Below are 26,378 nucleotides of genomic sequence, written 5' to 3'. Positions count from 1 at the left end.
AGAAATAAAATAATATCCATATGTATGACTCATGGATTCATGTTCATGTAAAATAATAACACTGAACAGGCCACTGTTTTATAACACACCACACATATCTTATTTTTTTATTTTTTAAAAATACATTACTCATAGTTTTAATTCATATCAATTCATTATTTATAAAAATCAGTGTGGTTAATTAATGATATGATAATATTGTCGACAGTTAATCTGTGATATGATGTAATGATGTCAGGAGCTGTGATATGATGTAATGATGTCAGGAGCTGTGATATGATGTAATGATGTCAAGACCTGTGACATGATGTAATGATGTCAGGAGCTGTGATATGATGTAATGATGTCAGGAGTTGTGACATGATGTAATGATGTCAGGAGCTGCGATATGATGTAATGATGTCAGGAGCTGTGATATGAACATGATACATGAACACATGAACACATGAACACACTGACAAATGAACACAATGACACATGAACACACTGACACATGAACACAATGACACACGAACACAATGACACACTGACACATGAACACACTGACACATGAACACATGAACACACTGACACATGAACACACTGACACATGAACACATGAACACACTGACACATGAACACAATGACACATGAACACACTGACACATGAACACAATGACACATGAACACACTGACACATGAACACATGAACACAATGACACATGAACACACTGACACATGAACACAGTGACACATGAACACATGAACACACTGACACATGAACACATGAACACAATGACACATGAACACACTGACACATGAACACAATGACACATGAACACACTGACACATGAACACATGAACACAATGACACATGAACACACTGACACATGAACACAGTGACACATGAACAAATGAACACAGTGACACATGAACACAATGACACATGAACACACTGACACATGAACACAATGACACATGAACACAATGACACATGAACACACTGACACATGAACACAATGACACATGAACACAGTGACACATGAACACATGAACACACTGACACATGAACACAATGACACATGAACACACTGACACATGAACACAATGACACATGAACACATGAACACACTGACACATGAACACACTGACACATGAACACATTGACACATGAACACATGAACACACTGACACATGAACACAGTGACACATGAACACACTGACACATGAACACATTGACACATGAACACAATGACACATGAACACAATGACACATGAACACACTGACACATGAACACAATGACACATGAACACACTGACACACGAACACATGAACACACTGACACATGAACACAATGACACATGAACACATGAACACACTGACACATGAACACATGAACACAATGACACATGAACACACTGACACATGAACACAATGACACATGAACACACTGACACATGAACACATGAACACACTGACACATGAACACAATGACACATGAACACAATGACACATGAACACACTGACACATGAACACATGAACACACTGACACATGAACACAATAACACATGAACACAATGACACATGAACACATGAACACAATGACACATGAACACACTGACACATGAACACACTGACACATGAACACATGAACACACTGACACATGAACAAACTGACACATGAACACACTGACACATGAACACATGAACACACTGACACATGAACACACTGACACATGAACACATGAACACACTGACACATTAACAAACTGACACATTAACAAACTGACACATGAACACATGAATACACTGACACATTAACAAACTGACACATGAACAAACTGACACATGAACAAACTGACACATGAATACACGACAGTCAGCAGGTTTAATCAACTGTAACTGTGTTTCCTGTCAGCTGTAACATCAGTGGACAGATAGGTGTGTATAAGATGAGGATGGCATGTCACACGTGTCCACAGCTGTTGGAGCTGACACACACACACACACACACACACACACACACGTGCACACACACACACACACACGTGCACACACACACACACACACGTGCACACACACACACACACATGCGTCCATTCAACAAACATGATCAGTAAGTTCATCCTTACACATCTGTTTATTATTTCCTGCTGAATGACCTCATGTCGAACCGTAAACTCTGATGAACATACAGAACATGTAAACATGTTTCTCTCTGCATGTTGATACGTGTCACGTGTCACATGACGTCTGTCGAAGTCTGAATGTCTCTCACACACTGTTTGTTTATGTTCATGTTCTGACAGCTGCGACTGCGACGTGTGACATCACTCATCATACAGCTGATTTAATGGTTACACTGAGGACACTGAGGATAGAGAGGACACTGAAGATACAGAGAACACTGAGGACACAGAGGTCACTGAGGACACAGAGGTCACTGAGGACACTGAGGACACTGAAGATACTGAGGACACAGAGGACACTGAGGATACAGAGGACACTGAGGACACAGAGGTCACTGAGGACACTGAGGACACTGAGGACACAGAGGATACAGAGGACACTGAGGACACAGAGGACACTGAAGATACTGAGGACACAGAGGACACTGAGGATACAGAGGACACTGAGGACACAGAGGACACTGAGGATACAGAGGACACTGATGACACAGAGGACACTGAGGATACAGAGGACACTGAGGACACAGAGGATACAGAGGACACTGAGGACACAGAGGATACTGAGGACACAGAGGACACTGAGGACACAGAGGACACTGAGGATACAGAGGACACTGAGGATACTGAGGACACAGAGGACACTGAGGATACAGAGGACACTGAGGACACAGAGGACACTGACGATACAGAGGACACTGAGGACACAGAGGACACTGACTGCTGTGTGGCGTCCTCGGATGCGTCTCACCGTGTTGTAGAGCTCCTCCAGGCGGGGGATGGTCAGGAAGTGATGGATGTTGACGCCGTTCTCGATCAGCAGTTTGACAAAATCCACTCTGTCCAACACCAGAGCGTCCATCATGGCCTGCTCCAGAGAGTTCACCTGGGATGACATCACATCTTAGTCACCTCACTAACCTGTGACATCACTGACAGACTCAGATCTTTAAAGTCCAGCTCAGACTGAAGATTCTCGACAGCTAAGTGTCAGAGTGATGAAGAGGAGTCAGAGTGATGAGGAGGAGTCATAGTGATGAGGAGGAGTCAGAGTGATGAAGAGGAGTCAGAGTGATGGGGAGGAGACAGAGTGATGAGGAGGAGTCAGAGTGATGAAGAGGAGTCAGAGTGATGAGGAGGAGTCAGAGTGATGAAGAGGAGTCATAGTGATGGGGAGGAGACAGAGTGATGAGGAGGAGTCAGAGTGATGAAGAGGAGTCAGAGTGATGAGGAGGAGTCAGAGTGATGAAGAGGAGTCAGAGTGATGAAGAGGAGTCAGAGTGATGGGGAGGAGTCAGAGTGATGAAGAGGAGTCAGAGTGATGGGGAGGAGTCAGAGTGATGAAGTGAGTTTGTCTTTGGTCTGAACTGGACTTAATGAACCGATTCATCCTTTCACATGTGGGAGACGTGTTGTTGTGAATAAAGACTGAGTGTTACGGTTTGTCTCTGACGCCCTGACGGCAGGTGGTTGGTTCAGGTTCAAACGGTGATGCTGGTGTCTTAACGTGTTAGTTAATAACTGTCGCCAGCTCTGTGAGTTCTGACAGAACCTTATGGATCAGAACTCTTGATCCCAGTGTGTCAGACTGACCCAGTTTGATCCCAGTGTGTCACACTGACCCAGTTGAGCAGCTCCAGTTTTCGGGGGTCGGTCTCTTCGGGTGGTTCAGGTTTGGTTTTGCCTGCTTTTCCTTTCTTGCCTCGAGCCTTCCCTTTTCCTCCTGCTCCTCCTGTTCCTCCTGCTCCTCCTCCTGCTGCTCGCTGGGCTGGTGGACTTTTGGGGCGGTCGGAGGACAACGAGCTGACAGGCTGCAGAGACACAGATAATGATCCAATCACAGGGTTTAACTGGAAGACAAACTGTTCACTTCTTATTAGGAGGAAGAGGAGACGTGAGGAAGAGGAGGTCGGTCACAACAAAAACTCACAGGTTCAAGATAAATTCACAGAAATCTTTCTGATTTGTCTAAAGTTTAACTTTAGAGAGGACATAAACATGTCTCCATGTGTCCCACCAGAGGGACAGAGACAGAGACAGAGACAGAGACAGGAGGACAGAGACAGAGACAGAAGGACAGAGACAAAGACAGAGGAACAGATACAGAGACAGGAGGAAGGAGACAGAGACAGAAGGGCAAAGACAGAGACAGGAAAACAGAGACAGGAGGACAGAGACAGAGACAGGAGGACAGAGACAGAGACAGAGACAGGAGGACAGAGACAGAGACAGAGACAGAAGGACAGAGACAGAGACAGGAGGACAGAGACAGAGACAGAGACAGGAGGACAGAGACAGAGACAGAGACAGGAGGACAGAGACAGAGACAGAGACAGAAGGACAGAGACAGAGACAGGAGGACAGAGACAGACACAGAGACAGGAGGACAGAGACAGAGACAGAGACAGGAGGACAGAGACAGATAGAATCAGACTAACAGGCCAGTGGAGTCCATAGACGAAGATCTGACTGTGAGCGATGTCCACTCTGTTCCACGCCAACGCCAAACTCAGTTGATCAGACGCCGACGCATTTGTCCCTGAAACCAAAGGGACAGACATCAACACACGCTGGGTTCATCCATTCATTCATTAACACAGCCTATTATAACATTCATTATAGATTATATATCATTATAAAGACCGCGATGAAACTGACTTTTCAGGAGCAGAGTACCTTGCCCGGGAATGGGACACCGGGGCCTCCTCCTGGAGCCAGAACCGGGGGTAGAGCTCACCAGCGAGCTCAGCCCGAAGAGACAACATGGAGCCGTCGCCCTGTGGGCCCACCACCCGCAGGGACAGAAATTGGGGTCAGGTGCATTGTGTGCCCCTGGCGTGCCGATCCCTGGTGTCACGGACTGGCTTTTGGAACGTGGAATGACACCTCTCTGGTGGGGAAGGAGCCGGAGCTGGTGTGGGAGGTGGAGCAGTACCGACTAGATATAGTTGGGCCCACCTCCATGCACAGCACTGGTTTTGGAACCAAACTCTTGGAGAGGGGCTGGACTCTTGCTTTTGCTTAGGGTGAGAGGCACCAGACAGGTGTGGGGATAATCACAAGCCCCCGGCTGAGCGCCGCCATGTTGGGGTTCTCCCCAGAGACTGAGAGGGTTGTTTCAATGCGCCTGCGGGTCACAAAGAGAAGGTCTCTGACTGTTGTTTGTGCATATGCACCACGGCAGTGCAGAGTACTTGGCCTTCTTGGAGTCTCTCTTGGAATCTCTCATCCTGCAAGGGGTGCCAGCTGGGGACTCCATAGTTCTCCTGGGGGACTTCCACGCTCATGTGGGCAATGACGGAGAAACCTGGAGGGGGGGCAATTGGGAGGAACAGCCTGCCTGATCTGAACCCGAGTGGTGCTTTGTTATTGGACTTGAACACCATGTTTGAGCACAGGGAGGTTCATAAGTGTACTTGGTACCAGAACACCCTAGGCCAAAGATCAATGATCAATCTTGTGGTCATATTAGCAGATCTGCGGCCGTGTGTCTTGGACACTCGGGTGAAGAGAGGAGCAGAGCTGTCAACTGATCACCTGGTGGTGAGTTGGATCAGATGGTGGGGGAGGCTGCCGGACAGACCTGGTAAACCCAAATGTCTAGTGAGGGTGAACTGGAAACATCTGGCTGAGGACCCTGTCCATGGGGTATTCCAATCCCACCTCCGGGAGAATTTCTCGTGCATCCTGGGATAGGTTGGGGACATGGAGTCTGAGTGGGCCATGTCCAAAGCCTCCATTGTGGAGGCAGCTTCTAGGAGCTGTGGTCAGAAGGTTGTTGGTGCCTGTTGGGGCGGCAACCGAAGAACCCGCTGATGGAGGGAGGCCGTCAGGCTGAAGAAGGAGGCCTTTCAGCACTATTGGGCTGTCATGGCTGACACACCTTTTCAGTGTCACGTGGAGGTCGGGTACAGTGCCTGCAGAGTGGCAGACCGTGAAGTGAAAATAAAAACAAAATGCAAGAAAAAATATAGAGGGGACCGGAGGGTGTGCTCCAGATATCAGGGCATCACACTGCTCAGCCTCCCGGGTAAAGTTTACTCCAGGGTGCTGGAAAGGACGCTCTGAGCGACTGTCAAACCTCAGATTCAGGAGGAGCAATGCGTATTTCGTCCTGGCCGTGGAACAGTGAACCAGTGGAGCAGCTCTTTACCCTTGCGAGGCTGCTGGAGGGGTCGTGGGAGTTTGTCCATCCAGTATACATGTGCTTTGTGGACCTGGAGAAGGCTTACGACCGTGTCCCTTGAGGGTCTTGTGGAGGGTACTATGGGAGTACGGGGTGCCAGACTCACTGCTACGAGCCATCCGGTCCCTGTATGACCAAATTGAGAGCTGTGTCCGCATACTTGGTTTAAAGTCGAACGCATTCTCGGTGGGTGTTGGCCTCCACCAAGGTTGTCCCTTGTCATCAATCCTGTTTGTGATCTTCATGGACAGGATCTTGAGGCACAGCCGGGGGGAGGAAGGGGTCCTGTTTGGGGACCTGAGAATTGTATCTCTGCTTTTCGCAGATGATGTGGTTCTGTTGGCTCCATCACACCGTGACCTCCAGCATGCACTGGGGCGTTTTGCAGCTGAGTGTGAAGCAGTTGGAATGAGAGTCAGCACCTCCAACTCTGAGGCCATGGTTCTCTGTCAGAAACTGGTGGATTGCTCTCTTGGGGTTGGGGGAGAGTTACTGCCTCGTGCAAAGGAGTTCAAGTATCTTGGGGTCTTGTTCACGAGTGAGGGTAGAATGGAGCGTGAGGGATGTCTGGGGTGCTTTGCTCGGCCTGCTGCCCCCGTGACCCGGTCCCAGATAAGCAGATGAAAGTAGATGGATGGATGGATAAATAGATAGAAAGACTTCAGAGTCACAGGGAGGTCGGCTGAAGGTCATACTCATGATCAGTTTTCAACATCACTCAGTCCGTCTCCATGATAACAGTGAAGTGGAGCTACAGTCCCAGCTGGACGAGGTCATCTAACTGGCCTACTGTCCTTGTCCCAGTATACAAGCACGGGAGGGGAATCCATTTATTGAGCCAAGTATGTGCGACTCCTCTACGATAGGTGGAGATATGCCCCCTTTCAGCTTGTTAGTATTGGACCTTTTTCCTGTTGACCTATTACGTCACAGACCAAACAATGGACAAACAAGTTAGCTACGGTTAGCTAGCAGCTAACTGCTACCATGGTGGACAACTTTACAGCTCTGTACATTTGGTCCGTCCAAAAAGTCACGGCTCTGGATGTAGATTTCTCCATGTTGTTACCGGCTTCTTCTTCTCTTACACATTTAATGCTATTGGACTTCCGGGTCAAAGCCCGGGGCGGAAACTGTGGAGCATGCTCAGAGCGCCTCGGCCAGTTTGGGTCTGATTGACTGTATACATGCAGGAGTCACATGATCTGGGTGTGTTAGTCCCACTGTGACACATTCACTGCAGGAACATTTCACTCACACTGACATGTTTACAGGGTTAGATCTGTTGTCATGGTAAAAGACTGAGTGATGTCATGTGACCTGTATAAATCTGTTGTGTTACCTTTGAGCAGTGCCGTTAGGATGGACATCTCAATGTCCTGCTGTCCCTCTGAGCCCATCCTGAACACTGTGATCTACACACACAACACACAACACTGTCAACTACACACAAAATACACAACATCTGCACACTGTGAGGAGACAGGAAGTGTCTGAGGGAAGTAAAGGAGGATGTGGACAGACAGAGCAGAGGTATAGAAGAGCAGAGTCCATAGGAGGCTGTCCTACAGCAGGTCCAACACCTTTATCTGCACACGTTTACACCTGGAGACATGTCTGTCCTCAACCACAACCCGCCTACACCACATCTCGTCTTGTCTCGTCACATCTCATGACAAACATGTTGAAATAACAGCTCTGTCCTGACTGATATAACGTCTCGTCTCATCTCGTCTTGACTCAACTCTTCTCGTCCCCTGATATAAACCAGAGAGACACTCGTCTGTCCTGTCAGCAGCTCTGTGAGTCTGTCTTCAATCACCATGGTCAGTTTAGCTGAATGTTTTTATCCAAAGATAGACTGAAGACAGACTGAGGACAGGCTGAGGACAGGCTGAGGACAGACTGAGGACAGGCTGAGGACAGACAAGCTGAGGACAGACTGAGGACAGGCTGAGGACAGACTGAGGACAGACAGGCTGAGGACAGACTGAGGACAGACAAGCTGAGGACAGACTGAGGACAGACTGAGGACAGGCTGAGGACAGACTGAGGACAGACAGGCTGAGGACAGACTGAGGACAGACAAGCTGAGGACAGACTGAGGACAGGCAGGCTGAGGACAGACATTAGGACAGAGAGGCTGAGGACAGACAGGCTGAGGACAGACTGAGGACAGACAGGCTGAGGGCAGACTGAGGACAGATAGGCTGAGGACAGACTGAGGACAGACAGGCTGAGGACAGACTGAGGACAGACTGAGGACAGACTGAGGACAGACTGAGGACAGACTGAGGACAGACAAGCCGAGGACAGGCTGAGGACAGACTGAGGACAGACTGAGGACAGACAAGCCGAGGACAGGCTGAGGACAGACTGAGGACAGATAGGCTGAGGACAGGCTGAGGACAGGCTGAGGACAGACTGAGGACAGACAGGCTGAGGACAGACTGAGGACAGACTGAGGACTCATCAGAGACGGTTCAAACTACTGAACAGATTCATTTGAATCTCCAGGTGAGCTGTGAACAGGTGGGTTTAAACTCTTAAAGAGACAGTACTGCTTTATTGTGTCAGCAGCAGGTTAATCTGACTCTGAATCAGTTGAAGTGAATTGAAGTGATTTTATTTGACTTTGTGAGTGGCGTGCTGCTGCAGCTGTTCTCAGGAAGAAGCAGAGGATTGTGGGATTAAATAAATGCTGCAGGGTCACAGAACAATCTCCATTAAACGCTGTAGTTTGGGGTCGAAGGTCAAACCTTTGTCATTATGTTAATGTCACAGTCAGCAGGTTCCTCTGTTTTTTACTGTTTTACATCAGCAGAGCTGAGACCACGTTACCCACAATCCACTGTGACCATCAGTGATGACACTGATACATGAACATCAGATTGTACAGCAGGTCTGCAGCAGGTTTAACTGAAGCATTATAAATCCATTTGTACTCTGTAGTCATGGAAACAGACGAGTGATGGTATAAAAAGGGAAAGTCAGTCTTTAACCCTTGAGGGTCTTGGGCTAATTTTGGCGGTTTTGTATACTTGTGATTTTTGCCTTTATATACCACATAAAAAAATGTTTGTCAACAAAATGCCAACAGATGGACTCAAATATTCTGTTAATACAGAAATTAATTAATTAAATATGATTCAGTGTTAACGACTCACAGCCTCTGATGATCAACTGAAAACTCATCAAAGTCTAAACTACAAGACATCAACTACAACTCCCAGGGTGCATTTCACCAGCAAACAGCCAATCACAGAGCTTCATTTCAACAAAGAGTCAATCACAGAGCTTCAGGTGAGTCAGTTGGTTTTAACAGCTGCAGTGACTTAATGAACACAAACGTTATTAATGAACGTGTCAGTAAAATGATTCAGACGCTCTGATACAGACTGAGCAGAGGCCACATGTTGATGAACTGTAGAAGAAGAGTGAAGGCTGGAGGAGGAAACAGACCTATGGAGTGAGTTTGATGATGATGATGATGATGATGATGATGATGACGGTCACAGGCTGAAACAGTCTAATAGTAACGTTTTATATTACAAGATGCTGCAGAGTTTTGACCTGCGTTAACACTGAAGAGCTAACCCCACCCTCCATCCACCCAGTGACATCACTGTGACATCACTGTGTGGCTTTCTTCAGTCAGACAAACATCATCCAGATTCTGTCACCTCATCACTGGGAAAACATACATGTTGAAGTTGTTACCGGGCAACAGGGCAGGTTGATGATGATGATGATGATGATGATGATGGTGATGATGATGATGATGGTGACTGCGACACACTGACGGCAGCTGGATGTGAATGAGGACTGAACTCATCACAACGTACCAGCGCTCTCTTCTTCATGCACTCCATCACCATGATGAAGATCTGCTGCGCCTGGCTACGGCTGTAGTTGAAGGTTTTCTGGATGGTGACCATCAGCTGATCTTTGACGCTGTCAGTCAGCAACCTGAGCAGGAAAAACAGTACACAGTCATGTGACGTTCTCCAGGGGGACGACTGAGAGCAGCAGGAGAAGAAACAGTCAGGTGTCCATCAAAAGACTGACAAACCTGTCTGAAGACTGGTCCCTGAACACATCCTTTACATTTACAGAAACCTGAAGAGGACTGACAAACTACAGTGACCTATCTGTCCAACAGTCGATCTGTCCAACGGTCAATATTTCCAACAGTTGATCTGTCCAACAGTCGATCTGTTAAACACTCGATTAGTCCAACAGTCAATCCGTCCAATGGTCAATCCGTCAAACGGTCGATCTGACCAACAGTCAATCCATCAAATGGTTGATATGTCCAAAGGTCGATCTGTCCAATGGTCAATCTGTCCAACGGTCGATCTGTCAAACGGTCAATCCGTCAAACGGTCAATACGTCCAACAGTCGATCCATCAAATTGTCTATCCGTCCAATGGTCAATCCGTCCAACAGTCAATCCGTCCAACAGTCGATCTGTCCAACAGTCAGTCCATCAAATGGTCAATCTGTCCAACAGTCGATCTGTCCAACAGTCAATCCATCAAATGGTCAATCTGTCCAATGGTCCATCTGTCAAACAGTCAATCCATCAAACAGTCGTTTCGTCCAACAGTCGATCCATCAAACGGTTGATCTGTCAAACGGTCCATCTGTCCAGCTGTTGATCTGTGATGGTTCATGTTTCTAACTGTCCGAGTTTTAAAGTCAAACTGAATCAAGTCTGTCCTGCAGCAGATGTCTCATCTGGCTGAGAACCAAACTGAGTTTAATGTACGAATGTCACTCACCCGTCTTCGCCACAGTATCTGTGTGCAAAGGAAATGATGTCAGAGGCACGACCGCTGCCATCACAGACAACAACAGGGACCGGGGGCTCCTCCCTGAGACTCTCCAACACGATGGAGATGACATTAGGCCCGCCCTCCAGGATCAGACACACCACTGGGACGCCCTGACCCAAACCTGACACACACAACACACACAGAACACACAATATACAACACACACAACACACGTCATGCTGCTTCACATCTTCACGTTGTTTCTCAGGATCTTTGATTTCACACTAACTGAATAATTTCATAATAAAGTTTTACATTGTTCTGCTCCCAGTCTTTGTGCTAAGCTAGACTAACAGTTTCCCTCTGCCCCCAGGCTTTGTGCTCAGCTAGGCTAACAGATGAAAGAAGATAAAACAGACACACAGTCCTCAGTTTTTCATGTTTTCCTGTCCCTGTGAGGACGTCTGATTGTCCACAGCTGAGTCATGTTGGTGTTTTCGGTTAGCGGTGGATGAAGTGACGTCTGAGCCTCCCTCTGGTGTCCCTGCCTCACACACAGCTCCAGGCATAGGATGACAAAGGGAAACCCACAGGTCACATGATGTGTCTCATGTTTACTCCAGCAGGGTTTCATCTGAGGACAGCACCTGATTGGTGATGATACTCAGTTGTATTTATCGATGAAGCCAGAAGAAAGCAATCAATTAACTAAACTCCATAACTGCCTTAAAGACATAAAAACCTGGATGAGCACCAATTTCCTGATGTTAAATTCATACAAAACTGAAGTTATTGTTCTTGGCCCCAAACAACTCAGAGACTCTTTATCTGATGACATAGTTTCTCTAGATGGCATTGCTCTGGCCTCTAGCACTACCGTAAGAAACCTCGGAGTAATATTTGATCAAGATTTGTCTTTTAATTCTCATTTAAAACAAACCTCACGGACTGCATTTTTTCATCTGCGTAATATTGTGAAAATTAGGCCTATCCTGACCCGAAAAGATGCAGAAAAATTGGTCCACGCTTTTGTTACCTCTAGGCTGGATTACTGTAACTCTCTATTATCAGGTAGCTCTAGTAAGTCCTTAAAAACTCTCCAGCTAATTCAGAATGCAGCAGCACGTGTACTAACAGGAACTAAGAAACGAGATCATATTTCTCCTGTTTTAGCTTCTCTGCACTGGCTCCCTGTAAAATCCAGAATTGAATTTAAAATCCTACTGTTAACTTATAAAGCTCTAAATGGTCAAGCTCCGTCATATCTTAGAGAGCTCATAGTGCCATATTATCCCACCAGAACACTGCGCTCTGAGAACGCAGGGTTACTCGTGGTCCCTAAAGTCTCCAAAAGTAGATCAGGAGCCAGAGCCTTCAGCTATCAGGCTCCTCTCCTGTGGAATCATCTTCCTGTTACGGTCCGGGAGGCAGACACCGTCTCCACATTTAAGACTAGACTTAAGACTTTCCTCTTTGATAAAGCTTATAGTTAGGGCTGGCTCAGGCTTGCCCTGTACCAGCCCCTAGTTAGGCTGACTTAGGCCTAGTCTGCCGGAGGACCCCCCTATAATACACCGGGCTCCTTCTCTCCTTCTCTCTCTCTCTCTCTCTCTCTCTCTCTCTCTCGTATTCTATTACTGCATCTTGCTAACTCGGCCATTCTGGATGTCACTAACTCGGCTTCTTCTCCGGAGCCTTTGTGCTCCACTGTCTCTCAGATTAACTCATATCACAGCGGTGCCTGGACAGCGTGACGTGTGTGGTTGTGCTGCTGCCGTGGTCCTGCCAGATGCCTCCTGCTGCTGCTGCCATCATTAGTCATTAGTCATACTTCTACTGTTATTATACACATATGACTATTGTCACACATGTATACTGCCAGATATTAATACATACTTTCAACATATTGTACCACAGTAGCCAGAACTATAACTATAATATTATTACTTTCATTAATGTTGTTGTAAGCTACTGTTATTACCTGCATCTCTCTCTCTCTCTCTCTCTCTCTCTCTCTCTCTCTCTCTCTCTCTGTCTCATTGTGTCATACGGATTACTGTTAATTTATTATGCTGATCTGTTCTGTACGACATCTATTGCACGTCTGTCCGTCCTGGAAGAGGGATCCCTCCTCAGTTGCTCTTCCTGAGGTTTCTACCGTTTTTTTTCCCCGTTAAAGGGTTTTTTTGGGGAGTTTTTCCTGATCAGCTGTGAGGGTCATAAGGACAGAGGGATGTCGTATGCTGTAAAGCCCTTCGAGGCAAATTGTGATTTGTGATATTGGGCTTTATAAATAAAATTGATTGATTGATTGATTGGCTGACAGGTGACCAGGTGGCTAGTGAAGAGTTCTGATTTGTTTGTTGGCTGATTGAGTCCTGATCAACCAGCACAGTCGCCAGAATAAAGTGTTTATGTGTAGGTTTATGTTACATTTATATGTTTTATATGTGACATCAGAACAAATGAAACACGTGTCTGAGATCGGACTGAACACATCACATGTATCTGAGGAGAGAACGTGTTTTCATTAGTTTGGGTGAACTGGCCCTTTAACAAACTGAGGCTACTCTACACTTCCTGTTTGTTCTCAGGACAGCAGTGATTGGCTGTTTGAGTGTGTCACATGGTGTCACAGGTGCGTGACTCACGTGTGTTGATCTTCTGCAGGGCAATGTGTTTCTCCAGCTGACGGCGGAGCCGCACCTCGGCGCCGTACTTCCCGCTGGTCCCGTTATCAGACAGTATGAAGTGAGAGTGGCTGCTGTTCAGGACGGACAGCTTGCTGAGAGGGTTAGACATGGTCTGATAGGGGTGACTCACCTGGAAGGAACACATGTGACTGGTCTGATCAGAGGTGGGAGGAGCCACACATCAGTCTCAGGTCATTACGGGAAGGTGTTTAGTCTTTATAGAGCGGCTCTGTTTGTCAGTCTGTAGTTTCCTGTTCTGTTCCTTATTCCAACTGAAAAGTTCAAACTCTGTGTGTTTGAGTATAAAATAAAAGTTTCCCAAACCCTTCTAAAGTCATTTACCCATGTGACTTTTCTTCATATAAACATGTGTGATATCAATCTCAAACCTCTAGTCTGGAGAAGCAGACAGCAGACATGACACAGTAAAGTCCTGCTGTAGACGCCATGTTAGTTTGGTTCTGTAAATTCACAGTGAAACAAACGAGCTGAGTGAGTCGATCAGCAGCTCCTGAGTTCTGTCAGCTTATATTACTGCTCATGTAAATGTCTGGTGTCTTCACAGAGAGCCATATAATGACCTCAGCTCCCCGTCTGAGAGGCCGTTGAACGGACGGTAAGGTACAGAGGTCACTCAAACTGAAACTGAAGTTTCCTTTTAAGGAGGCTGAAATATGTTTTACTGTTGTTCCTGTTCACTCTCACCAACATCAGTCGTTTTACCTCACAGAACAAACTTGTCTACATATGACGTCCAAGGTACCCTGGGTGTGTTGGTTGTTGACGTTCTGGGACGCCGTGTCAACTTCAGCCTGTTACATGCATTGTCTGTTTTCAAAATACACTTCTGTTTTCACAGGAAATGTACAGTTTGCATACAGTCTCTTTCAAAATAAAAGCACTACATTGGTACAACACCAACAACTGATGTTTTTTCCTTCAACAACCAAAACACGTGGTTACGTTTAGCCAACACACACACACACACGGTTACGTTTAGCCAACACACACACGTGGTTACGTTTAGCCAACACACACACACATGGTTACGTATATCCAACACACACACGTGGTTACGTTTAGCCAACACACACACGTGGTTACGTTTAGCCAACACACACACGTGGTTACGTTTTGCCAACACACACACACACGTGGTTACGTTTAGCCAACACACACGTGGTTACGTTTAGCCAACACACACACATGGTTACGTTTAGCCAACACACACGTGGTTACGTTTAGCCAACACACACACATGGTTACGTTTAGCCAACACACATACGTGGTTATGTTTAGCCAACACACACACACACGTGGTTACGTTTATCCAACACACACACGTGGTTATGTTTAGCCAACACACACACATGGTTACATTTAGCCAACACACACACGTGGTTACGTTTAGCCAACACACACATGTGGTTACGTTTTGCCAACACACACACACGTGGTTTCGTTTAGCCAACACACACACGTGGTTACGTTTAGCCAACACACACACACATGGTTACGTTTAGCCAACACACACACGTGGTTACGTTTAGCCAACACACACACGTGGTTACGTTTAGCCAACACACACACGTGGTTACAGTTAGCCAACACACACACGTGGTTATGTTTAGCCAACACACACGTGGTTATATTTAGCCAACACACACACATGGTTACGTTTAGCCAACACACACGTGGTTACATTTAGCCAACACACACACGGTTACGTCCTTCAGCAGTAACAACCACAGTGTCAGCTCACAGCTGCTGTGTCTCATAAAAATCAGAAATGTTTTTGAAGACAAGTGAATGATGATGATGTTTTTATTTAATCTTACGTCTCTCCCAATGAGGTCCTCTTTGTTCTCCACGATGCCCCATGGTGCGATGCCAATTGCGCAGACTTTCCCTCTGGACTTTGACGAATGATCTTTGAGAGCATCTCCGACATGACGTATCACTCCTGAAACACCACAGAGATCAGGATCCTGTTAGAGGACGAGCGCTACGATGTCATGTGATGACTAAACAAAACATCATCCATCAGTTACAGCGGTGGAGCTGCTGACATGGGTCCTGTTTCAGGTTTGAATCACAGTCTGGATGATGTCAGTCGTCCTGTTGACTTTAAGAAGTTCATCATTTCCTGTCTCTATATCAGACAGTGAGATGTTCAGGAGGTGGTTATCTTAGCTTAGCTTAGCTTAGCATAAAGACTGTAAACAATCAGCCTGTCTCTGTCAACACATCACGTCTCATTTGTTCCACATAATAACCAGTAAGTTACTGGGACGGTACCAGTGCTGACTCCTCCGGTGAAGATCCAGGCTCCCGTGGTCACCGCTGCTTTGATCAGTCCTTTTCCAAAAACCTGCTTCAGTTTTGGCGGCAGGTCGAAGTTCTGAAGTCCTCCGTGCACCGAGATCAGCAGCGTGGGGAGCTCCAACTGCCACTCCTTCACCATCAGGTGGAGCAGGTGGTCCGGTTTGGAGTCATACGAGACCCGGATGTACTGGAGGAAGAGGAGGAGGAGGAGGAGGAGGAGGAGAAGGAGAAGGAGGAGGAGGAGGAGGAGGAGAAGGAGGAGGAGGAGGAGGAGGAGGAGAGGTATGACATTGATCCAGTGGTCCAGCAGCAGTTTGAAACCATAATAATAATAATAATAATAATAATAATAAATATTAAATAGCAAATCACCATGTCCTTGTTGATATGATGATAATGATGATGATGATGATGATGGTTATAAATTAAATATAAGTATAATATTAGAGCATATATTAACGTACCATGGCCTTGTTGACGTGTCCTCCTCCCTGGAACTCGATGACTCCGTAGGCGTCGGTGGATGAGGTCTGGGTGTGTTTCAGAGGACTCCACCTCTCTGCAGGCTGGACCTCCACCTGAACCACAGGGGCCCCCTCCTCTTTGGCCCCTGGAGGGACCAAGGTGTGCTGCGCCACCAACTGACCACAACCACACCTAAACAACAACAACAACAACAACAACATGACAGTAGAAACAGGAAATTAGATCTTTCAATCAGTCAGTCAATTTTATTTGTAAAGCCCAATATCAGAAATCACAATTTGCCTCAGAGGGCTTTACAGCATATGACATATGACATCCCTCTGTCGTGACTGGCTGCAGCTGCAGAAGGAAACACTCATGGAGCTTCAGACTGATGTCATGTGATGTCATGTGACGTCATGTGACGTGTGGTGACCTGTAGAATCACATCATGTTCATGTGTCGACCATTAGAGAAAGAAGAAGCTGTGTCAGTGTTTGTTTCTGAGAGGAAGAGACCGCTGAGGATAATTCAGCTCCTCAACAATCAGCACTGAAGGAATTCTAACCAGGAGAAGTTTCAGATGGTTGTAATCTGTAACCTGTAATCCGTAATGTGTGAAGTGTGATCTGTAGTCTGTAATCTGCGATCTGTAATCCGCGATCTGTGATCTGCAATCTGTAATCTGTAATCTGTGATCTGTGATCTGTAATCTGTAATGTGTGAAGCGTAATCTGTAATCTGTAATCTGAGATCTGAGATCTGAGATCTGTAATCTGTAATGTGTGAAGTGTGATCTGTAATCTGTAATCTGCAATCTGTAATCTGTAATCTGTGATCGGTAATCTGTAATCTGTGATTCTGTGATCGGTAATCTGTAATCCTCACTGATAGACGTCACTAACGTTGCTTTTCTGTGTCAGAAACATGTTTACGTGGGTGGTGCAGTGACACATGTGAGGCGGTCCAGGTGTGTTTGTACCTGCTGGTGTCTTTGCCGGGAATAATCTGGATACATTCTCTCTTCTGGAAAGTTCTCTCGATCCACACTCTCTGAGTCTGAGGACAAACAGGAAGTAAACAAACAAACAAACATTTATCATGTAGGACAGGAAGTAAACAAACAAACATTTATCATGTGCAACCTGTAGGAATGAAGCAGGTTGGATAACGACCTGTCAAAGATCCAGTTAAACAACTAAACTTCAGCAGGTCTGATGAAGTCACCTGTCAGGTCAGACGATGACATCATGCAAAGAGCAAACACGACATCATCAGTGTTCCTCATGTTAAAAAAGGGAGAAGTTGTTTGTTATTGAGTTCTCTGTCTGAGCAGATTAAACGAAGCCAAATAGAGGTGAGTTTAAAACCAGAGGAAAGGAGAAGCTGTGAGGTGTTGGTACTTTAAGGTGTCCCCCAAGGTTCAGTTCTTGGCCCCCTCCTCTACATCCTGTAACCCTACTCCTCCCTCCTCTCCTCATGTCTGTAACCTTCATCTTGGATCAAACCCTCTCCTCTGACCAACACATCACGACACAGCATCTTCCATCTCAGAAACATCGCCCACCCCAGCCCGGTCCCTCTGCTCCTCAGCTGCGCCTCCCTCGACCTCCCTCTGCTCCTCATCTGCACCTCCCTCGACCTCCCTCTGCTCCTCATCTGCACCTCCCTCGACCTCCCTCTGCTCCTCATCTGCACCTCCCTCGACCTCCCTCTGCTCTTCAGTTGAACCTCCCTCGACCTCCCTCTGCACCTCAGCTGCACAGACTCTCATTCACTCATTCATCACCTCCAGACTGAGACAGTCTCCTCCATGGTTCATCATCCAGAACTCAGCTGCTTGTCTTCTCACACACTCCTGTGACCTCATCACCCCCGTCCTCCATAACCTCCACTGGCTCCCCATCCCTCATCGTATCCTCTTCAGACTCCTCATTGTCGCCTATCGTTGTCTCCACAACCTGCTCCCTGTTTGTTTGGGGTTTTTTTTTGTTTTGTTTTGTTTTCCGTTGTCTTGTTCAGCATCTATATTCCTAAAATCTGCAGGAGATCTGCAGTGTTCTGTGTGTGGAAGCAGATTCAGTACGGACCAGATTGTTACTGATGTCACTTTGACGATGGACATTTCAGATGAAGATAAATAGACGATGCGACAGGAGAAATTAGGAGGCAGATTAATGATGAAAACACAGAGGCAACATATTTGAAACCTGCTGTCTGATTGATCACAATATTAAAATCTGCTCTGTCTCCTCCCGATCAGTTTGATTGATCCACAAAGAATCTAATTATTGACGGATATTCTCAGAAGTTTTTAACCAGATCTAAGCTGACGACACACGGCTTTCTCTCTGTCTCAAACCTAACGACGAGTCTGATTCTGTCTTATGAACTGTCCAAAGGACATCACGAACTTCCTTCAGCTGAATGAGGACAGATCAGAAGTCGTCCTCTTTGTCTTCTAATGGAGCGACACTTTGTTCATGTTTAATGTCGACATGTTTCACAGCACACTCGTCTCATGTCCATTGTAGATGAAGACCTGTGGTAACGTCCTGTTTCAATCACTGAACACTGATGAAACATCAGAGTGATGAACTGAAGCTCCTCAGTAGTTTACATCTGTCATACATTGTGTGTGGGGGGTGTACTCATGTACATTAAGCTGCAGCTCCACATTAAACCATCACTAACGGCTCATGTCTGAATGTATCCGGCTAATTACTGGGACAGAAGAGCTTTCCATTTCTTTATGCATCAAATCCTCTTAACGTCCTGATCCTGCTGCTGCTCAGAAAATACACGGAACGACGCTTTAAACTGCATCAATCCACGCTAATGGCTCTGTTACTGTCATCACTGTAATGATAGTAATAATGATAATAATAATAGTAATAATAACAATAATAATAATAATAATAGTAATAAGAGCTTCAGTGTTTTTCAGGAACATTGAATGAACCCAGACTATGTAATTACAACCTGGACGCTGTGTAAAACATAAATAAAAACAGAATGCAGCGATCTGTAAATTCTTTTTGACCCATATTCACCTGAACACAGTCCAGAAATATCTAATGTTCAAACTGGTCACCTTTATTGTTCTCTGACAATCTGCAGTAGGTTGAAATAAAGTTGTGATGGGAGCAACAACAAAATGTTCTGACCGCAGCGCCCTCTAAAGGCTCAGCTGCTCAGGACGGACACTTTGATACAAACTGTGAGGACAAACAGATTTCACATCTACATCCCATAATATCATCAACAGATTCAGAGACTGCAGAAATCTCTGCATGTAAGGGACAAGGCTGAATGTGGGTGATCTTTGACCCCTCAGACGTCACTGCATTACAAACCAACATGACTGTATATAGGATATCACTACATGGGCTCAGGAACACTTGTCAGAAACCACTGTCAGTAAACACGTCGCTGCATCAACCAATGACAGTTCAGACTCTACCAGGCTCCGCCCACTTCTCTGTGCTCGAGCTCATCTGACATGGACTCTGACCAGTCCATCATGGACGTCCTGTCCTCCAGGACCAGCAGCTGTGATGGATGGAGGTGCATCATGGGTAACTTCCTGTCTGTGATGGATGGAGGTGCATCATGGGTAACTTCCTGTCTGCGATGGATGGAGGTGCATCATGGGTCACTTCCTGTCTGCAATGGATGGAGGTGCATCATGGGTCACTTCCTGTCTGCGATGGATGGAGGTGCATCATGGGTCACTTCCTGTCTGCGATGGATGGAGGTGCATCATGGGTAACTTCCTGTCTGCGATGGATGGAGGTGCATCATGGGTCACTTCCTGTCTGCGATGCATGGAGGTGCATCATGGGTCACTTCCTGTCTGCGATGGATGGAGGTGCATCATGGGTCACTTCCTGTCTGCGATGGATGGAGGTGCATCATGGGTAACTTCCTGTCTGCGATGGATGGATGGAGGTGCATCATGGGTAACTTCCTGTCTGCGATGGATGGAGGTGCATCATGGGTCACTTCCTGTCTGTGATGGATGGAGGTGCATCATGGGTCACTTCCTGTCTGTGATGGATGGAGGTGCATCATGGGTAACTTCCTGTCTGCGATGGATGGAGGTGCATCATAGGTCACTTCCTGTCTGCGATGCATGGAGGTGCATCATGGGTAACTTCCTGTCTGCGATGGATGGAAGTGCATCATGGGTAACTTCCTGTCTGCGATGGATGGAGGTGCATCATGGGTAACTTCCTGTCTGCGATGGATGGAGGTGCATCATGGGTAACTTCCTGTCTGCGATGGATGGATGGAGGTGCATCATGGGTAACTTCCTGTCTGCGATGGATGGATGGAGGTGCATCATGGGTAACTTCCTGTCTGTGATGGATGGAGGTGCATCATGGGTCACTTCCTGTCTGTGATGGATGGAGGTGCATCATGGGTAACTTCCTGTCCGCGATGGATGAAGGTGTTTTGTGCAGTGGGCCTCAGATCACTAAAAAACAGTGTTTCTATGATTTTGTCCTCCCTGTTTACAAGCATGAGGTGGTCAGAATATTAGGAACCCCTCTGAACACATTTTGAAGGTGGAACTTATCTGTTTTTCATTGTGGTGCTGGATGTAAATGAAGTTTATTACAAAGCTGCTCACACACACACTGAAGTGAAGTGTGTGTGTGTGTGTGTGTGTGTGTGTGTGTGTGTGTGTGTGTGTGTTGTGAACAGATTACAGTGAGCAGTGAACAGAGTGTGACCAGCAGCAGGATTATCAGTGTTTTAAATGAGATTAATGTTGTTCAGACCAACAACTCATTTGCATAATGACTTGTTATATCAGGGACAGGAAGTGGACCTGCAGCTCATAGAGAGTTTGTTTCGCTAAGAGTTTGTTTTTAATGATCAGTACAGTTTAAATTAACATTCTGATCATTAATCCATCAGGTCCTTTTTAAGTCACAGTGTCAAAGTTCAGCTCATCAAATTTCATCTGAAAAATTCACACTGAAACTTTTAAACCTGATTCAGATGGTTGTTTCAAACACTCGCTGCCTGACAGAACCTTCACGTGACCGACCCTGACGTCAAAGAGGAAATATACATTAACATACTGTACTGTAGCTGGTATGCTAACATTACCTGTTGGTCACTGAATGGGGTTAGCAACAACAGCTAACGTTAGCATCAGATCTGGGTTCTGATGAGTCTGTGTACTGTGTAGTTAGCGTTAGCTCTGTTAGACGGTCTCTGAGTGGACATGGTTTTGTTTTCTGGTTAGGACACAGACACTTCAGGAGGAAACTCTTTTCTTATTTTTATTTATTTATTCATTGGATGGAAATGGAACATGGCAGCGCGGAAAATTCACATCGAACCTGGCGTGTTAAGTTTTAATGCAGAGGATTTCACACAGGTGAGAAGCAGCTTGGCCTCTGGTTGGCTCATCTAACCAGTCTCAGTTCTCTTACCAAAACAAGCCAATCAACGAGGGAAACAAGTACGTGTTGACGTTCTGGGACGCCGTGTCAACTTCAGCCTATTACATGCATTGTCTGTTTTCAAAAAACACTTCTGTTTTCACAGGAAATGTACAGTTTGCACACAGTCTCTTTCAAAAGAAAAGCACTACGTCAGTACAACACCACCTACTGATGTTGGCACATGGTTATATTTAGCCAACACACACACGTGGTTACGTTTAGCTGACACACACACGTGGATACGTTTAGCCGACACACACACACACGTGGTTATGTTTAGCCAACACACACGTGGTTACGTTTAGCCGACACACACACGTGGATACGTTTAGCCAACACACACACACGTGGTTACGTTTAGCTGACAAACACAGGTGGTTACGTTTAGCCGACACGCACACGTGGATACGTTTAGCCAACACACACACACACACGTGGTTATGTTTAGCCAACACACACGTGGTTACGTTTAGCCGACACACACACACGTTGTTACGTTTAGCCGACACACACACGTGGTTACGTTTAGCCGACACACACACGTGGATACGTTTAGCCAACACACACACACATGGTTACGTTTAGCCGACACACACACGTGGATACGTTCAGCCAACACACACACACGTGGTTATGTTTAGCCGACACACACGTGGTTACGTTTAGCCAACACACACACGTGGTTATGTTTAGCCGACACACACACACACACATGGTTACGTTTAGCCAACACACACATGTGGTTACGTTTAGCCGACACACACACGTGGTTACGTTTAGCTGACACACACACACGTGGTCATGTTTAGCCGACACACACACACACGTGGTTATGTTAAGCCAACATACACGTGGTTACGTTTAGCCAACACACACACATGTGGTTACGTTTAGCCGACACACACACGTGGTTACGTTTACCCGACACACACACGTGGTTATGTTTAGCCAACACACACACACATGGTTATGTTTAGCCGACACACACACGTGGATACGTTTAGCCAACACACACACAGGTGGTTACGTTTAGCTGACACACACACGTGGTTACGTTTAGCCGACACACACACACGTGGTTATGTTTAGCTGACACACACACGTGGTTATGTTTAGCCGACACACACACACACACACACACGCACACACACACGGTTACGTTTAGCCGACACACACGTAGTTACGTTTAGCCAACACACACACGTGGTTATGTTTAGCCGACACACACACACACACACACACACACACACGTGGTTACGTTTAGCCAACACACACACACACGTGGTTACGTTTAGCCAACACACACACGTGGTTACGTTTAGCCAACACACACACACACATGGTTACGTTTAGCCAACACACACACACACGTGGTTACGTGTAGCTGACACACACACGTGGTTACGTTTAGCCAACACACACACGTGGTTACGTTTAGCCACCACATACACGTGGTTACGTTTAGCCAACACACACACACACATGGTTACGTTTAGCCAACACATACACACACGTGGTTACGTGTAGCTGACACACACACGTGGTTACGTTTAGCCAACACACACACGTGGTTACGTTTAGCCAACACACACACACACACGTGGTTATTTTTAGCCAACACACACACGTTGTTACGTTTAGCCAACGCACACACGTGGTTACGTTTAGCCAACACACACACACGTGGTTACGTTTAGCCAACACACACACGTGATTACGTTTAGCCAACACACACACGTGGTTACGTTTAGCCAACACACACACGTGGTTACGTTTAGCCAACACACACACACACACACGTGGTTACGTTTAGCCAACACATACACACACACACGTGGTTACGTTTAGCCAACACACACACACACACACACATGTGGTTACGTTTAGCCAACACACATACATGGTTGGGTTTAGGAAAAAAGAACAGGGTTTGGCTTTACAATCTTACAGGAAGTGAACCCCGGCCTCCTGGGTGAAAGTCAGTGGTTGTGGTGTGTGTGTCTAAACTCTGCCACCTTGACATTTGTTGTTGACCTGCGGTGTTTCCCCCCGACACCACTGAGTGCCGTTCCACAATAACAGTGACCAGTTGTGTGTCATGCTGATGTGAAAGTACATCTTTTTTGTTTGTGCCTGACGCCAGAAGTCTCGAGCTGAAGGCCAGTATTCAACAACTTCCTGGAGGCTCAGATCAGATAACTGCAGCTTTACAGATGATGTTGTGTTTGTGTGTTCTGTATATTCTGAGGTGTGTGATGCATTCAGTGTCCTCAGGTCTTCACAGAGTGAATGACTTGTGATGAGTCAGCTGGTTGATTTACTTTAGGCTGATCTTCCGATTTAACGACTGATGTTTCATGAAGAGGCAGTTTCTCAAAGTCACTTTGTCTTGTTTAACGTCTCTGTTATCCATCAGGTGGAAATATTCAACACTTATTTTCACATGATTTCAGAGTTTAGGCCATGTGTCCACCTATCAGATAAAATTCAGATGAGGTTTCAGACTCCTTCATGAGTCCACAGACTGCTGGATGTGTCTTAAAGAGAAGGAAACATTTGCTTTGTTTAACATCTGGACCGAGTCTCAGACCTCCTCCTGACATGGTTCAACAATCAGGCTGTAAAAAACAGTTTTCACCTGACTGAGACACACGAGATGGACACTGTGGACACTCTTTGATCTGTGGACACCCTGTGATCTGTGGACACCCTGTGTGTGAACTTAAAGTTGTGTGAGTTTGAAGAGGTCTTACCTTCTGTGATCCAGATGACGCGCTGCGTTTGATGGACGAACGTTTGAACGATCCGTTAGTTCCTCTCCTCCCTCTGCTGTCCATGTTGATAGAGTTCAGCTGTCCTCCACATTCATCGCTCTGTCCTCCTGTCTCTGCTCCTGTCTGTCCTCCTGTATGTCGTCCTGTATGTCGTTCTGTCTCTGCTCCTGTCTGTCCTCCTGTATGTCCTCCTGTCTGTCCTCCTGTATGTCCTCCTGTCTGTCCTCCTGTACGTCCTCCTGTCTCTGCTCCTGTCTCGTCCCTGTGGTCCAGCTGTCAGTAGTGATGTGTTCAGGCGGAGACCCTGTCCTCTCTGCCCCTCTGTAATCAGGATTAGTGGACGCGGCTGAGGACGGGTGGAGGGTGGGTGGTGCTCTTTAATGGATGGAGATTTAATAAATGGTGATTGGAGATAAATCTACTTTAGGACAACACGCAGCTCAGAGACAGAGAATTATTTTTTTATGATTCATTGAAATAAAATATCATGATTATAATAAAAGGTCTGATGTGATGTCACAGTGAGAGGTCACAGGAACATCACTGAGTTTATCTCAACACAGATGAAAATATCACAGAGACAAGATTCATGCTTCAAAGAGATGAGACGAAAGTATCAGAGAGACGAACTGAAGACATTCGAGAAGAAACAAAGTTAAGAGACAGACGAGACGTAGATATCAGAGACAGGAGACAAAGATGTCTCACTCTGAGACTCACAGATTAAATACCTGCTTCACGCAGACGTCCTGATTCCTGATGTTCCGTCTCCGACCAGAGACGTCTCCAACAGAACCTGAATACCTCAGAACTAAACTGCTGAAACTGGACCTGGAGGTCAAATGTAAGAAAACCCAAATCATGATCTTTGATGTCTCAAAAACATATAAAATGTTACTCTGAGTAAACACACAAAAACTGATCCTAACTTCGGCCTGATCAAAAGATTTCAGTATGGAAATAAAAACATGTAAAAAAAAAAAAAATTATGTGCACATGAAAAACCAAATGACTGCTTTTATATTCCAGTCAGAATCTGAACTGAAAATCTGAAAATGAAATGTTACCAAAACTTTGAGAGAGGAGACAAAGATATCAGAGAAGAGACGCCTCACAGTTAAAACAAAGACATTAACAATCTCAAACGAATATAAAACTTCAGTGTTTTTTGTTGGTGCACCAGTTTAATGATAATGAAGTTGAGTTGAATGAATCCCTCTCAGTCATATGACTGATGTGACTGATGTGAGGTCAGCGTGTGTTTGATTTTATGTGAATTTAATGTGAAATAAATGTGATTGAATGTGTGAGTGAGGATCATTAATGCAGCTGCAGGATTACAGAGATAATCTAAGAGTTAAAGCTTGTTACTCAGATCATACAGACTGAAGGATTATTGCTCTGATCAGCAGATGAAGGGTTAATGTTTCATCTCACAAAGACAATAAAATATGATCAAGTCAGGACAGACACAGAGCTGCTGATGGAGATCCAACTGCATCATGTTTAAAGACAGTCAGTTTGAGA

General features: G+C 46.0%; 1 protein-coding gene across 1 annotated transcript in view; it reads right to left on the bottom strand.

The window, feature by feature from the left end:
* The window catches only part of LOC117252766 (transient receptor potential cation channel subfamily M member 1-like), a 59,725-nt gene extending 34,577 nt beyond the window's left edge, over positions 1-25,148 (bottom strand). The window contains exons 1-12 of the mRNA XM_033619910.2: positions 24,831-25,148; positions 17,598-17,674; positions 16,615-16,807; positions 16,124-16,337; positions 15,664-15,788; positions 13,784-13,955; positions 11,139-11,313; positions 10,199-10,322; positions 7,696-7,768; positions 4,606-4,706; positions 3,790-3,978; positions 2,919-3,053 (exon numbers count right to left, since the gene is read on the bottom strand). Coding sequence (XP_033475801.2) covers positions 2,919-3,053; positions 3,790-3,978; positions 4,606-4,706; positions 7,696-7,768; positions 10,199-10,322; positions 11,139-11,313; positions 13,784-13,955; positions 15,664-15,788; positions 16,124-16,337; positions 16,615-16,807; positions 17,598-17,674; positions 24,831-24,914 — 1,662 coding nt within the window. The 5' untranslated portion in view covers positions 24,915-25,148. The remainder of the gene's footprint in view (positions 1-2,918; positions 3,054-3,789; positions 3,979-4,605; positions 4,707-7,695; positions 7,769-10,198; positions 10,323-11,138; positions 11,314-13,783; positions 13,956-15,663; positions 15,789-16,123; positions 16,338-16,614; positions 16,808-17,597; positions 17,675-24,830) is intronic.
* Positions 25,149-26,378: the final 1,230 nt, after the last annotated feature.

This window comes from Epinephelus lanceolatus, chromosome 2 (genome assembly GCF_041903045.1).
Source record: "Epinephelus lanceolatus isolate andai-2023 chromosome 2, ASM4190304v1, whole genome shotgun sequence".
Lineage (NCBI taxonomy): Eukaryota > Metazoa > Chordata > Actinopteri > Perciformes > Serranidae > Epinephelus > Epinephelus lanceolatus.
The sequence above is the reverse complement of the archived record's forward strand: the minus strand, read 5'-3'. Positions and strand labels throughout refer to the sequence as shown.